General features: G+C 48.8%; 2 protein-coding genes across 2 annotated transcripts in view; both read left to right on the top strand.

The window, feature by feature from the left end:
* The window catches only part of DNAH2 (dynein axonemal heavy chain 2), a 67,025-nt gene extending 62,979 nt beyond the window's left edge, over positions 1 to 4,046 (top strand). Inside the window, exons 76-87 of the mRNA XM_075272429.1 lie at positions 116 to 264; positions 383 to 566; positions 647 to 837; positions 924 to 1,115; positions 1,366 to 1,550; positions 1,629 to 1,857; positions 1,934 to 2,085; positions 2,744 to 2,858; positions 2,937 to 3,113; positions 3,221 to 3,295; positions 3,373 to 3,523; positions 3,861 to 4,046. Coding sequence (XP_075128530.1) covers positions 116 to 264; positions 383 to 566; positions 647 to 837; positions 924 to 1,115; positions 1,366 to 1,550; positions 1,629 to 1,857; positions 1,934 to 2,085; positions 2,744 to 2,858; positions 2,937 to 3,113; positions 3,221 to 3,295; positions 3,373 to 3,523; positions 3,861 to 4,015 — 1,955 coding nt within the window. The 3' untranslated portion in view covers positions 4,016 to 4,046. The remainder of the gene's footprint in view (positions 1 to 115; positions 265 to 382; positions 567 to 646; positions 838 to 923; positions 1,116 to 1,365; positions 1,551 to 1,628; positions 1,858 to 1,933; positions 2,086 to 2,743; positions 2,859 to 2,936; positions 3,114 to 3,220; positions 3,296 to 3,372; positions 3,524 to 3,860) is intronic.
* Positions 4,047 to 8,878: 4,832 nt separating this feature from the next.
* The window catches only part of KDM6B (lysine demethylase 6B), a 456,451-nt gene continuing 450,436 nt past the window's right edge, over positions 8,879 to 14,893 (top strand). The window contains exon 1 of the mRNA XM_075272436.1: positions 8,879 to 9,525. The gene's annotated coding sequence lies outside the window, so the exon portion shown is untranslated. The remainder of the gene's footprint in view (positions 9,526 to 14,893) is intronic.

Raw genomic sequence — 14,893 nt, forward strand, 5'->3', positions numbered from 1 at the left:
ATGCTGAAGTTTTATGACACCGCTGGTCGGTGGGTGCCAGGTGTTGGATAACTTAGGATAGGTTATCCATTATTAAGCCTGAAGAACCCCTTTAATCTTCATTGTGTTGTCACAGGTGAATGGGAGAACGCCTGTAGTGAGGTGCAGAGGATGCTGATCGTCCGATCCCTGCGACAAGACCGCGTGGCGTTCTGCGTGACGGCTTTCATCATCAACAATCTGGGGTCCAAGTTCACCGAACCCCCAGTGCTGGATATGCGGGCAGTGAGTAGGAGAGGGTTAATGTATAACAGCGTGTGATGGTTGTCGGCTCCTTGGTCCGTCCTCTAGTCTCCGCTCTCATACCCATACAGTGGCCATGTTTGTCTCTGCCTCCTTACAGGTGGTTGAGGACTCTCTTCCCCGCTCTCCCTTGGTGTTCGTCCTCTCTCCCGGTGTAGATCCCACCGGCGCCCTCCTTCAGCTGGCAGAGCAGTGCGGCATGTCCCAGCACTTCCAGGCCCTCTCTCTAGGACAAGGCCAGGCTCCGATCGCCACCCGCATGATCAAGGAAGGAGTCAAGGATGGTAAAAGCCGTAGCGATGATTAAATTCAGACTCCGGGGTTGGGATTTCCCTGGTGAAAGTTTTGCTTCTCCCTTTTCCAGGGCACTGGGTGTTCTTGGCCAATTGTCACCTGTCGCTGTCATGGATGCCGCAGCTGGATAAGCTGGTGGAGCAGCTGCAGGTGGAGGACCCGCACCCCAACTTCAGACTCTGGCTGAGCTCCAGTCCCCATCCAGAGTTCCCCATCTCCATACTCCAAGCCAGTATTAAGATGACCACCGAGCCCCCCAAGGTAACATGATGGGGGATCAGATTGTATACTGCTCTGTACATGTGGCACATCTTATATTCCATCTATACACATTGCTATATCCTCAGGGTCTACGCGCCAACATGAAGCGCCTGTACCAGCTCATCACCGAGCCTCAGTTCTCCCGCTGCGGCAAGACGTCCGGCTACCGCCGCCTGCTCTTCTCTCTCTGCTTCTTCCACAGTATCCTCCTGGAACGCAGGAAATTCCTCCAGCTCGGCTGGAACATAGTGTACGGCTTCAACGACTCCGACTTCGAGGTGAGGCTTTCGTTTAGGGTGTGGAATTTGGAAGATTTCAACCTCAAAAATCCTCCCCAAAAACCAGCCCTGTGGAACCTGCAGTGTAAAACTGAAGCTGAGTCTTGGCTTTGCAAAGTGAAGCAGATTCGCAACGGTTTTTGGAGAGAATTTTGAGGATTTTTTGACTGCCTTAGAAACATCTGGAGAATGGAGGAGACAGCAGTATGGGGCGTACGGCCAGGGTAGATGGAGTCTCTCTGTACCGTAGGTTTCGGAGAACCTGCTCAGTCTATATCTCGATGAATACGAGGAGACGCCATGGGAGGCCTTGAAGTATCTGATCGCCGGCGTCAACTATGGTGGTCACGTGACGGACGACTGGGACCGACGACTACTAGGAACCTACATTAATGATTATTTCTGCGAATCTGCGCTGATCACCCCGTTCTACAGGTAAGGGAGGAGCTGAACCCCGACTGTGCTGTGCAGGGGTAAATATATAAGACTTCATATCACTTCTTATGTCTTAAGACTCTCCATATTGGACACTTATTACATCCCTCGAGATGGGCCGCTGGCATCCTACAAGGAGTTCATTGGCTTGCTTCCCGCCGTGGATCATCCCGAGGCCTTCGGGCAGCACCCCAATGCCGACATCGCCAGTCAGATCACGGAGGCGCGGACTCTGTTTGACACGCTGTTGTCTCTGCAACCCCAGGTCACTCAGAGTGTGTCTGGAGGACAAACCCGTGAGGAGAAGGTAATGTCCTCCCCAGAAATCCCTAAGAGGGTCCTCTTGTTATGGATCAACCTGAACCTCATCCTTGTCTACAAAGGTCATGGAGTTATTGAACGACGTTCGACAGAAGATCCCACAAGAGATCGACTACGAGGGAACAAGGAAGGTGCTGAGCGACGATCCCAACCCGCTCAATGTCGTCTTGTTACAGGAGATTCAGAGATACAACACTCTGCTGAGCACCATCAGGTCAGAGAAACACGGAGCTGCGTGAGGGTGGGCACGGGTCAGAACGTGAGGGTGGGCACGGGTCAGAACGTGAGGGTGGGCACAGGTCAGAATGTGAGGGTGGCCAGGGGTCAGAACGTGCGGGTGGGCACGGGTCAGAACGTGAGGGTGGGCATGGGTCAGAACGTGAGGGTGGGCATGGGTCAGAACGTGAGGGTGGGTACGGGTCAGAACGTGAGAGTGGGCACGGGTCAGAACGTGAGGGTGGGCACGGGTCAGAACGTGAGGGTGGGCACGGGTCAGAACGTGAGGGTGGGCACGGGTCAGAACGTGAGGGTGGGCACGGGTCAGAACGTGAGGGTGGGCACGGGTCAGAACGTGAGGGTGGGCACGGGTCAGAACGTGAGGGTGGGCACGGGTCAGAACGTGAGGGTGGGCACGGGTCAGAACGTGAGGCTGGGCACGGGTCAGAACGTGCGGGTGGGCACGGGTCAGAACGTGAGGGTGGGCACGGGTCAGAATGTGAGGGTGGGCACGGGTCAGAACGTGAGGGTGGGCACGGGTCAGAACGTGAGAGTGGGCACGGGTCAGAACTTGAGGGTGGGCACGGGTGAGAACATGAGAGTGGGCACGGGTCAGAACATGAGGGTACTCATCAGATTGTCTCCATTCCCTATAGGACTTCTCTACTAGATTTAGAGCACGGTATTCAGGGTTTGGTGGTCATGTCCACCGAGCTGGAGGAGATCTTCACCTGTATATATGACGCACGTGTACCCCCACTGTGGGAGAAGGTGAGGAGGTGATGTGAGGGCAGGAGGATGATGAGGATGATGTGAGGGCAGGATGAGGAATTTCATTTCTGCTTTTAGGCTTATCCATCACTGAAACCACTTGCAGCCTGGACGCGGGATCTGGCATTACGTGTGGAGATGTTTGCGCGCTGGGCCGAGACCGCTCACCCACCCGTCCTATATTGGCTTTCAGCGTTCACATTCCCAACTGGATTCTTGACCGCCGTACTCCAGAGTGCAGCCCGACAGAATAATGTGAGACTGAGCGGTATATAATGGTGGACTAAAGCTCTAGGGTATACATACGTGTGATATATATAATAATGGCGGACTGAAACTATCCGGTATCATCCCTTCGGCAGGTGTCAGTGGATTCTCTGTCCTGGGAGTTCATCGTCTCCACGGTAGATGATAATAACCTGGTGTATCCTCCTAAGGTGAGTACTGCCGCATGTCCAGAGACCCCTTCATATAGGGGAGAGTTATATGACGCTTATGGTACTTGGTCCTTCAGGACGGGGTATGGATCCGCGGTTTGTACCTGGAGGGCGCCGGCTGGGATAAGAAGAACTCCTGTCTAATGGAAGCAGAACCAATGCAGCTGGTGTGTCCTCTCCCAACCGTACACTTCAGACCCACCGAGAGCAAGAAGAAGAGCAGCAAAGGTACACGAGGGACGTATAGGTAGACACGTATAGGTATATACACAATGGAGGAATGGTGTCACACCTGGGGATACATCTCTGCTAGCTGTCTTCTGGCTACATGTATGAAGATTAATGTTGAGCGAGTAATATTCGATCGAATACCTCGCCCCCATAGGAATGTGTGTAAGTGGTCGAATACCAAGGGGTTAAGCGCATCGAATATTCACTGTGCTTAACCCCTTGGTGTTCAGCCGCTTACACGCATTCCTATAGGGGCGAGGTATTCGATCGAATATTGCTCGCTCATTTCTAATGAAGATCTATCGTCACCTCTCTACCCGCGTTCTCTCCCCAGGTCTATATTCCTGCCCCTGTTACTATTACCCAGTACGGTCTGGCTCCACCGGTCGGGCCTCCTTTGTCATTGGCGTGGATCTTAAAACAGGGTTGTCACCTGTGGAGCACTGGATCAAGAGAGGGACGGCTCTGCTCATGAGTCTGGACAGTTAGGGCAGCGGACCTGCACATTGTCCTCCTCCTGGCCCTGTATACATGTATTTATTCCTGGAAATGACCTTTGTGGCACATTAAAGTTCCTTTAATTTTTGTGACTATCTGGTGTTTTTGTTCTGCGTCTCCCTTGGATCCAGCACCACGTGTTTGTTCCTTGTCCAGCTCTTCCATGACTGTATGGAATATTAAGTTTCTGCAGCAACCCGGTGCAAATCAGTGAGTCGGCTCAGGCAGCGGGACGCCCCCTATATATACAGGTTGTATCCTGCATCCCGTATAATCTAATACTACTCCTCATGGCCCAGTGATTCTACACAAAAGTAGCCTCGGCCCCACTGGTTTATGGACTCAGCTCTACCACATCGCCGGTCCGTATCCGTTAGGGTGCGTTCACATCTGCAGTATTTATCCATCACAGGACCAGAAAAATCGATTAAACAATAAAACGGATCCGTCTAATGATGGGTAACAACAGATCTCGATGGACTATAATGGGGTCCATCGGGTATCCGTTATTTTCTCACATATCGCCAGATGGATAAGTCAGACTTGCAGGACTTGTTCATCCATGATGGACACTGCTCCGATCGGACTTTGATGTGAACGCAGCCTTACATGTCTGATCCACCATCGACTCAGCTCTGCTTCAACTCTGCTGGTCCAACTCTGCTATATCATTCGGTCCCAGCTCCGATAAGTCAAATGGGTCCAGCCGTTCGATATCTTGTGACCCCAGCTCTGCTTTATCGCTCTACGACTATGAGTGTAGTCACATCTTCACCCAGTGCCATCCACTAGTCATGGAGATAAGACCATGTGCCAACTTATATTCTCAGTGACTTATCCCATTGCACAAAACTTACTGTCCCATGTTCTCCTCTTCTACATCACACGTCATGCACTTTGCTGGCATGACCTCCAGATCTCCTCGCCCATGACTGGGCATCATCGAGCCTTCTCTGTATCCACCATGCTAGGATCCTGGACCGTTGTATTTCCATCTTTCGGTTCCCCTTGGCTACGATGGCCTAGAGTTCTTGCCACTAGTCCGTCAACAAAAATTGTGCTGCACATGGTCAGTACAAGGTGTTCTCCATCTATATCGGAGCACTACAGGGTTATTTGCCAGGCCCGGTGATGGTGCTTAGGAAAGGACTGGGTTTCCTGGTGGTGGTCCCGGGGTGTGTGGCTAGTCATTGTTTCTGTAGGTCTTGATCCATCACCTGCTCCTTACAAATCCCCGATGGTGGCCAATACGTCACCAGGTCGTGAATACCATGCCCTTGTTTGGCCGCATCGGTTCTCCACGGCGATGTCACGTGTCTATACAATACACTGAAGCTGTGATTCACGTCTTACAGGCGCCCAAGAGGAACGGTGGGTGAACCAGCCGACCGTCTAATGTGTATAGAGGTGTTAGTAGAAAGAAGGATCGGACGTGTTAGGTTTTCACATGTTGAGCCTTTTTGTCACCAATCCTTCATAGGACAGAAAATGACCTCTAACTATTCAGAACACATACATGCTTGCCTGAGCTGAGCATGCATGTGTAGGGTACAATCGCGAAGAACGGCGGTCAGTTGGCGACGATCTAAGGATTATAGGCAGTTTTACTGCTGTTAATCTTACATGTTTGACCACCGGAGATGTCACGTTGTCAGATCTCACCATTTACCATCAGATCTCATGTCTATGGTGAGCTTATTGTTGCCTAAACACATAAATGTCAGCCAAAACCATTAATTTCAGCGACCAATTGGTCATCTAATGTGTATGGAATCTTTTCCGAGTCTCCACCGATGGCAGATGTTGGGGCTGTTGGATTTCTTCATGGCCAATGGGATATACGTTGTCACTCACAGAGGAGTCTTGCAGTAGTGTACAGTCCGTTGCCATCGAGGACACATAACCAAGCCAAACATGCATGTGTATAGGGTAGACAGGAGAAATATTTGTTGGCTGACGATAGCCTACTGTGTACTATAGCCCTTGGTGGAATAGTAGTTTGGCCAACATCTATGTCATCTGATATACGTACACGAGGGAGGGTAAGAAGCCACTGCCGGATACCTTTGGTGATGGGTTATCGGAGGGTAAGAAGTCGCTGTCGGATACCTTTGGTGATGGGTTATCAGAGGGTAAGAAGCCGCTGCCAGATACCTTTGGTGATGGGTTATCGGAGGGTAAGAAGCCGCTGCCGGATACCTTTGGTGATGGGTTATCGGAGGGTAAGAAGCCGCTGCCGGATACCTTTGGTGATGGGTTATCGGAGGGTAAGAAGCCGCTGCCGGATACCTTTGGTGATGGGTTATCCGAGGGTAAAATGCCGCTGCCGGATACCTTTGGTGATGGGTTATCGGAGGGTAAGAAGCCGCTGCCGGATACCTTTGGTGATGGGTTATCGGAGGGTAAGAAGCCGCTGCCGGATACCTTTGGTGATGTGTTATCAGAGGGTAAGAAGCCGCTGCCGGATACCATTAGTGATGGGTTATCGGAGGGTAAGAAGCCGCTGCCGGATACCTCTGGTGATGGGTTATCGGAGGGTAAGAAGCCGCTGCCGGATACCTTTGGTGATGGGTTATCGGAGGGTAAGAAGCCGCTGCCGGATACCTCTGGTGATGGGTTATCGGAGGGTAAGAAGCCGCTGCCGGATACCTTTGGTGGTGGGTTATCGGAGGGTAAGAAGCCGCTGCCGGATACCTCTGGTGATGGGTTATCGGAGGGTAAGAAGCCGCTGCCGGATACCATTAGTGATGGGTTATCGGAGGGTAAGAAGCCGCTGCCGGATACCTCTGGTGATGGGTTATCGGAGGGTAAGAAGCCGCTGCCGGATACCTTTGGTGATGGGTTATCGGAGGGTAAGAAGCCGCTGCCGGATACCTCTGGTGATGGGTTATCGGAGGGTAAGAAGCCGCTGCCGGATACCTTTGGTGGTGGGTTATCGGAGGGTAAGAAGCCGCTGCCGGATACCTCTGGTGATGGGTTATCGGAGGGTAAGAAGCCGCTGCCGGATACCTTTAGCAATGTGTTATCGGAGGGTAAGAAGCCGCTGCCGGATACTTTTGGTGATGGGTTATCAGAGAGTAAGAAGCCGCTGCCGGATACCTTTGGTGATGGGTTATCGGAGGGTAAGAAGCCACTGCCGGATACCATTAGTGATGGGTTATCGGAGGGTAAGAAGCCGCTGCCGGATACCTCTGGTGATGGGTTATCGGAGGGTAAGAAGCCGCTGCCGGATACCTTTAGCAATGTGTTATCGGAGGGTAAGAAGCCGCTGCCGGATACTTTTGGTGATGGGTTATCAGAGGGTAAGAAGCCGCTGCCGGATACCTTTGGTGATGGGTTATCGGAGGGTAAGAAGCCACTGCCGGATACCTTTAGCAATGTGTTATCGGAGGGTAAGAAGCCGCTGCCGGATACTTTTGGTGATGGGTTATCGGAGGGTAAGAAGCCGCTGCCGGATACCTTTGGTGATGGGTTATCGGAGGGTAAGAAGCCACTGCCGGATACCTTTGGTGATGAGTTATCGGAGAGTAAGAAGCCGTTGCTGGATACCTTTGGTGATGGGTTATCTGAGGGTAAGAAGCCGCTGCCGGATACCTTTGGTGATGGGTTATCTGAGAACAAAACCATAGGGCAGTTTACCTTTGCTTGTGAGCTCCCATCACCCTACTCCTTCCCGTCCCAACTAGTGTCCTCCTTTCCCACCCCTGGCTCGGCTAGTGTTGCCTGGTGGTGGAGTCACCAGCACTGGGATGGAGGCCTTCCTACCATGGCCGATACAATGCTACCACCTGGACACCGCCCCCTACAGGTCACCAGGAGTATTCCACCTGCAGTACTTGTAGTACAGGGTTACACACAATTGTGTGCTAAAGTGACCATGCAATTCCAAAGTCACAGAGGACGCAGCGCCCATCACCGAGTGTCCACTCTCTGGTGCGCTGGTTCACTGATCCAGCTGATATCATTACAGCTTTGTCCCTGTCACACGTCTTATCTTGCTAGATGTGACCTCCTGCCCCTTTGAGCCTTCTCTACTTCTTACCCAACCAACGTATGGGAATAGTCATACCAAGCCATTTCCCACCTTGGGTACCCTGGCCCATATCGAATACCAGTAGGTCAGACTATGGGAGAGTAACTGCGCTCTTACCGCGCTCCGGGCACATTCAGGACATGAGGTTTAACCCTTCCCGATGCAATGAACCAACTCTTAAAGGTATACGTTGCACCACCTGACAAGTGCAGGAGGAAGAGAAGAAGACAAGGAGAGGGTCGTAGAGAGAGGAAATTTTAGTAAGGAGATCGGAGGAGCACAAGGTGGGAGGTCAGCATAAGAAGAGCTGGGGAACAACTAGAACTTTCCATAGAACAATGGTGGTGATGGGCGCTGATCATAGCTACCATGAAGTGAGCGACAACAAGGAAGGTGGAGAGGGATAGATGAGAGTAGGGATGATCTAGTTGTTATTCCTGATGTTATATGACTCCCCCCATCCCCCAGCGCTGAGCTGTACACAACCAGGATTACGCATCGGATAATTATAACAAGTCACATGTGATAATAGTGCGAGACCGTCATACCCATCACCTAGCAATACCGCCATCTGCAATGCAGAAATTAAGTATCAGACCTGGCTCCAAAGAGCTGAAACTCTAAATATACAGATGTCGTGGTATAGGGCAGAGTGACGAAGGGTTACAAATATAGGGCTACACTACTAATAATAGTGACTAGTGCGAGGAGGTGTGCACAAGGCAGAGCACATACACAATGCAGAGCCTGGAAGAACAACAGCTAGAATGACAAGGAGGAGGCTCGGGCCAGGAGGAGGTGATAGGCTACAAGGGAGAAGGAGGAGAATGGAGGAGGAGGAGAGGTGGGGAATGACGTCAGCCACACTACGCACTTCAAATAAAGCAGCGAAATTTCCAGAGGAATCCTTCTCGCAACAGCCACACTCCTACTTTTCTGAGCTCCCTCTACCCCAGCGCTGGATGACTCCTACGTACTTGTAGTCCTCGCCATTGTCACCATCATCCTCTCTTCATCCCACCTTCCATCTGTCCATCCTCCGCTATCCTACCTCTTGGGAACTTCTATGATGTCATTGCCTTTTTGACATCTTTCCTCCCTCCCTCCAACTTACCCCTCTGAACACTTCAGTACCCCTCCCTGTCTTACCCTAACCCCCCACCATCTCTGTCCTGCACAACTTTTCTCCATTGCTCAGACCTTGACTCATCGGTCCACCATGTCGTGTCTGGTGTCCACCAACTTCTTCCATCCTCTATGTTTGTCACCGTCTTCCACCTACGTACCCTCCTTCACCCCTCATGCCACCTACATCCCCCATAGTCCACCCTCGTGCTTCGGATGCTTCCTCCACCGCTACCATCCTGTCTTTCGACTTTTCACATTCAGATATGTACTTCTATATAGCTATACAATGACAGCCACCTGGAGGTGCAACGCGGGACTCGGAGGAAGGGCAGATACACAGGTGTGTACGCCCGGGGTAGGGTCAAGGGGGCAGGGGTTGGTAACTTTTGGCACACTTGCTCATAACTCCTACTGATCCTCTGAAGTGTCTTGTATTGCTATATACTACTGTATGGGGTATAGAACTGTTATTGTGCCATGGTGTGATACCTTGCTATATCTCCATATATGCTATATAGGCAGTTGTCTAGGGCACCGCCATGGAGGTGACAGGCCTGTGTGATGGGTGGGAAGTAAAGGAAATACTGGATAATTTACAGTCTATCACTATGAAGAATGTCTGTCCAGTGTGTACAGTGTTCATGTTACAGGCGAGGGCAAGACACGGAGTGTAAACAAACTAACAAGGAGTAGGGAGGAGCATCAGCACCGATCAGAGTATACCCCGCCCACAATACATGCCCCCTACCATACACATCACTGTCACATAGTAACCTAACAACGTCAACAGCACTACTCACACCCTTCACACTATAGGCACTTATCTGATATTCACAACATCTACAGTATTGTGACCTTACTCTTCACTACCTGCGCACTATCTGCACTCTTCTACTATTCACTACCTCTGCACTATCTGCACTCTTCTACTATTCAATACCTCTGCACTATCTGCACTCTTCTACTATTCACTACCTGCACACTATCTGCACTCTTCTACTATTCACTACCTGTGCACTATCTGCGCTCTTCTACTATTCACTACCTGTGCACTATCTGCACTCTTCTACTACTCACTACCTCTGCACTATCTGCACTCTTCTACTATTTACTACCTCTGCACTATCTGCGCTCTTCTACTATTCACTACCTGTGCACTATCTGCACTCTTCCACTATTCACTACCTCTGCACTATCTGCACTCTTCTACTATTCACTACCTGGGCACTATCAGCACTCTTCTACTATTCACTACCTCTGCACTATCTGCACTCTTCTACTATTCACTACCTGTACACTACCTGCGCTCTTCTACTATTCACTACCTGTGCACTATCTGCACTCTTCTACTATTCACTACCTGTGCACTATCTGCACTCTTCTACTATTCACTACCTCTGTACTATCTGCGCTCTTCTACTATTCACTACCTCTGCACTATCTGCACTCTTCTACTATTCACTACCTGCGCACTATCTGCACTCTTCCACTATTCACTACCTCTGCACTATCTGCACTCTTCTACTCTTCACTACCTGCGCACTATCTGCACTCTTCTACTATTCACTACCTGTGCACTATCTGCACTCTCCTACTATTCACTACCTCTGCACTATCTGCACTCTTCTACTCTTCACTACCTGCGCACTATCTGCACTCTTCTACTATTCACTACCTCTGTACTATCTGCGCTCTTCTACTATTCACTACCTGCGCACTCTCTGCACTCTTCTACTATTCACTACCTGCGCACTATCTGCACTCTTCTACTAGTCACTACCTGTGCACTATCTGCACTCTTCTACTATTCACTACCTGCGCACTATCTGCACTCTTCTACTATTCACTACCTCTGCACTATCTGCACTCTTCTACTATTCACTACCTGCGCACTATCTGCACTCTTCTACTATTCACTACCTGCGCACTATCTACGCTCTTCTACTATTCACTACCTGCGCACTATCTACGATCTTCTACTATTCACTACCTGCGCACTATCTGCACTCTTCTACTATTCACTACCTGCGCACTATCTACGATCTTCTACTATTCACTACCTGCGCACTATCTGCGCTCTTCTACTATTCACTACCTGCGCACTATCTGCACTCTTCTACTATTCACTACCTGCGCACTATCTACGCTCTTCTACTATTCACTACCTGCGCACTATCTGCACTCTTCTACTATTCACTACCTGCGCACTATCTGCACTCTTCTACTATTCACTACCTGCGCACTATCTGCACTCTCCTACTATTCACTACCTGCGCACTATCTGCACTCTCCTACTATTCACTATCTGCGCACTATCTACGCTCTTCTACTATTCACTACCTCTGCACTATCTACGCTCTTCTACTATTCACTACCTCTGCACTATCTACGCTCTTCTACTATTCACTACCTCTGCACTATCTGCACTCTTCTACTAGTCACTACCTGTACACTATCTGCACTCTTCTACTAGTCACTACCTGTACACTATCTGCACTCTTCTACTATTCACTACCTGTGCACTATCTGCACTCTTCTACTAGTCACTACCTGTACACTATCTGCACTCTTCTACTATTCACTACCTGCACACTATCTGCACTCTTCTACTATTCACTACCTGCGCACTATCTGCACTCTTCTACTATTCACTACCTCTGCACTATCTGCACTCTCCTACTATTCACTGCCTGCGCACTATCTGCACTCTTCTACTATTCACTACCTCTGCACTATCTGCACTCTCCTACTATTAACTACCTGGGCACTATCTGCACTCTTCTACTATTCACTACCTGTGTACTATCTGCGCTCTTCTACTATTCACTACCTGCGCACTATCTGCAGTCTTCTACTCTTCACTACCTGCGCACTATCTGCACTCTTCTACTCTTCACTACCTGTGCACTATCTGCACTCTTCTACTATTCACTACCTGCGCACTATCTGCAGTCTTCTACTATTCACTACCTGCGCACTATCTGCACTCTTCTACTCTTCACTACCTGCGCACTATCTGCACTCTTCTACTCTTCACTACCTGTGCACTATCTGCACTCTTCTACTCTTCACTACCTGTGCACTATCTGCACTCTTCTACTCTTCACTACCTGTGCACTATCTGCACTCTTCTACTCTTCACTACCTGTGCACTATCTGCACTCTTCTACTCTTCACTACCTGTGCACTATCTGCACTCTTCTACTCTTCACTACCTGTGCACTATCTGCACTCTTCTACTATTCACTACCTGCGCACTATCTACGCTCTTCTACTATTCACTACCTGCGCACAATCTGCACTCTTCTACTATTCACTACCTGTGCACTATCTGCACTCTTCTACTATTCACTACCTGTGCACTATCTGCACTCTTCTACTATTCACTACCTGTGCACTATCTGCACTCTCCTACTATTCACTACCTGCGCACAATCTGCACTCTTCTACTATTCACTACCTGTGCACTATCTGCACTCTCCTACTATTCACTACCTGCGCACAATCTGCGCTCTTCTACTATTCACTACCTACACACTATCTGCACTCTTCTATTATTCACTACCTCTGCACTATCTGCGCTCTTCTACTATTCACTACCTCTGCACTATCTGCACTCTTCTACTATTCACTACCTGTGCACTATCTGCACTCTTCTACTATTCACTACCTGTGTACTATCTGCACTCTTCTACTATTCACTACCTCTGCACTATCTGTGCTCTTCTACTATTCACTACCTCTGCACTATCTGCACTCTTTTACTATTCACTACCTCTGCACTATCTGCACTCTTCTACTATTCACTACCTGTGCACTATCTGCACTCTTCTACTATTCACTACCTGTGCACTATCTGCACTCTCCTACTATTCACTACCTGCGCACAATCTGCACTCTTCTACTATTCACTACCTGTGCACTATCTGCACTCTCCTACTATTCACTACCTGCGCACAATCTGCGCTCTTCTACTATTCACTACCTACACACTATCTGCACTCTTCTATTATTCACTACCTCTGCACTATCTGCACTCTCCTACTATTCACTGCCTGCGCACTATCTGCACTCTTCTACTATTCACTACCTGCGCACTATCTGCGCTCTTCTACTATTCACTACCTCTGCACTATCTGTGCTCTTCTACTATTCACTACCTACACACTATCTGCACTCTTCTATTATTCACTACCTCTGCACTATCTGCGCTCTTCTATTATTCACTACCTCTGCACTATCTGCGCTCTTCTACTATTCACTACCTGCGCACTATCTGCACTCTTCTACTATTCACTACCTGCGCACTATCTGAACTCTTCCACTATTCATAGACTTACACTATCTGAACACTTTGCACTCACTACCTTTACACTAAATGTACATTCATCTACTATTCCTTATGCTTACACTGCACTTCATCAGCACTCTTCCACTATTCATTCATTCCACTATTTGGTTTCATATTGAATTCACAACCCTTACACTATCTCCACTATACCCTGATTCTTACCTTTGCACTATCTGCACGTTCTCATTATTCACATCCCTTACACTATCTGCACTCATCTACTATTTACAATCTTTACACTATCAGCATTCACCTACTATATACAATTTTTGACATTTTCTGCACACTTTTACTATTCACAAAGTCACTTACACTATCTGCACTGTTCCATTACTGACAAACTTGACATACGCTACGGTAATTGTCGTCATTCACTATTCACCACCTTTATACTACAGTATCTGCGCTCTTCTATTATTCACAATGTTTGCACTATTTACTTATTTTGCTTACATATAGAGCACCAACATATTCTGCAGCGCTTTACAGAGATATTGTCACACTGTCCCATTATATACGGCTCCCTATCAGGATATCTTTAGAATGTGGGAGGAAACTGGAGGACCCACAGGAAACCCGCTGGTCACAATCTTTACACTATATGCTCTCATTCACTATCCACGATGTTTACACTATCTGCACTTTTCACTACCTGCGCACTATCTGCACTCAACTAGAACTCACAATCTTTACAATATCTTTACTTATCTAGTAGAAGAGCGGGAATATTTTTTAAGACGTCCTCTAAGATACTAGTAACTGTTTGGGAATTTCTGCTTTACACTTTCTGCACCGATTTCACTCCAACCCTTCTGACTATCACTATTTCTGACACCAGCCATGCGCCGCCTTCGTGTTCACTGACATTTCTATCCAGATCTTCTTACAAGTTTCAGGATAGTATTTGATTCTGGGAATAGGTACAATAAATTACAGCTGGGGGGCGCTGTTGCACTTTTGTCCATAGAGAGCGTTCAGAGGCGGAAAGTGGTACTGCAAGTCATACAGAGAAGCGGAAAGACTAGTAGTGAAGTCAGTGGTACGATATACTCTGCTGTAACATCGGCTGATAGGGTGCTAAGCTGCTATTATGAGGGTGTCACTACTATAGGGATCCCAAAAATCACTTCATTGGGTAACTGAAACTCAACATAGCCCCAAACCATCAATACCCCTCTATAGGCTCTAGCATGATCTTGTGTGTGCCATAAATACTTGTATCATTGCATTAATCTTATAGCGCCGCTCTACAAGGCTAGTAAGTAGTATATAAGATTGGTATATGGGCATATATCACACTTACATAGCAACAGACAAGGAAGCCGCTCAGTGACCACTGCAAGTCCTCTTAGCCCTG

The sequence above is a fragment of the Leptodactylus fuscus genome, chromosome 5 (genome assembly GCF_031893055.1).
Source record: "Leptodactylus fuscus isolate aLepFus1 chromosome 5, aLepFus1.hap2, whole genome shotgun sequence".
Taxonomy (NCBI): Eukaryota; Metazoa; Chordata; class Amphibia; order Anura; family Leptodactylidae; genus Leptodactylus; species Leptodactylus fuscus.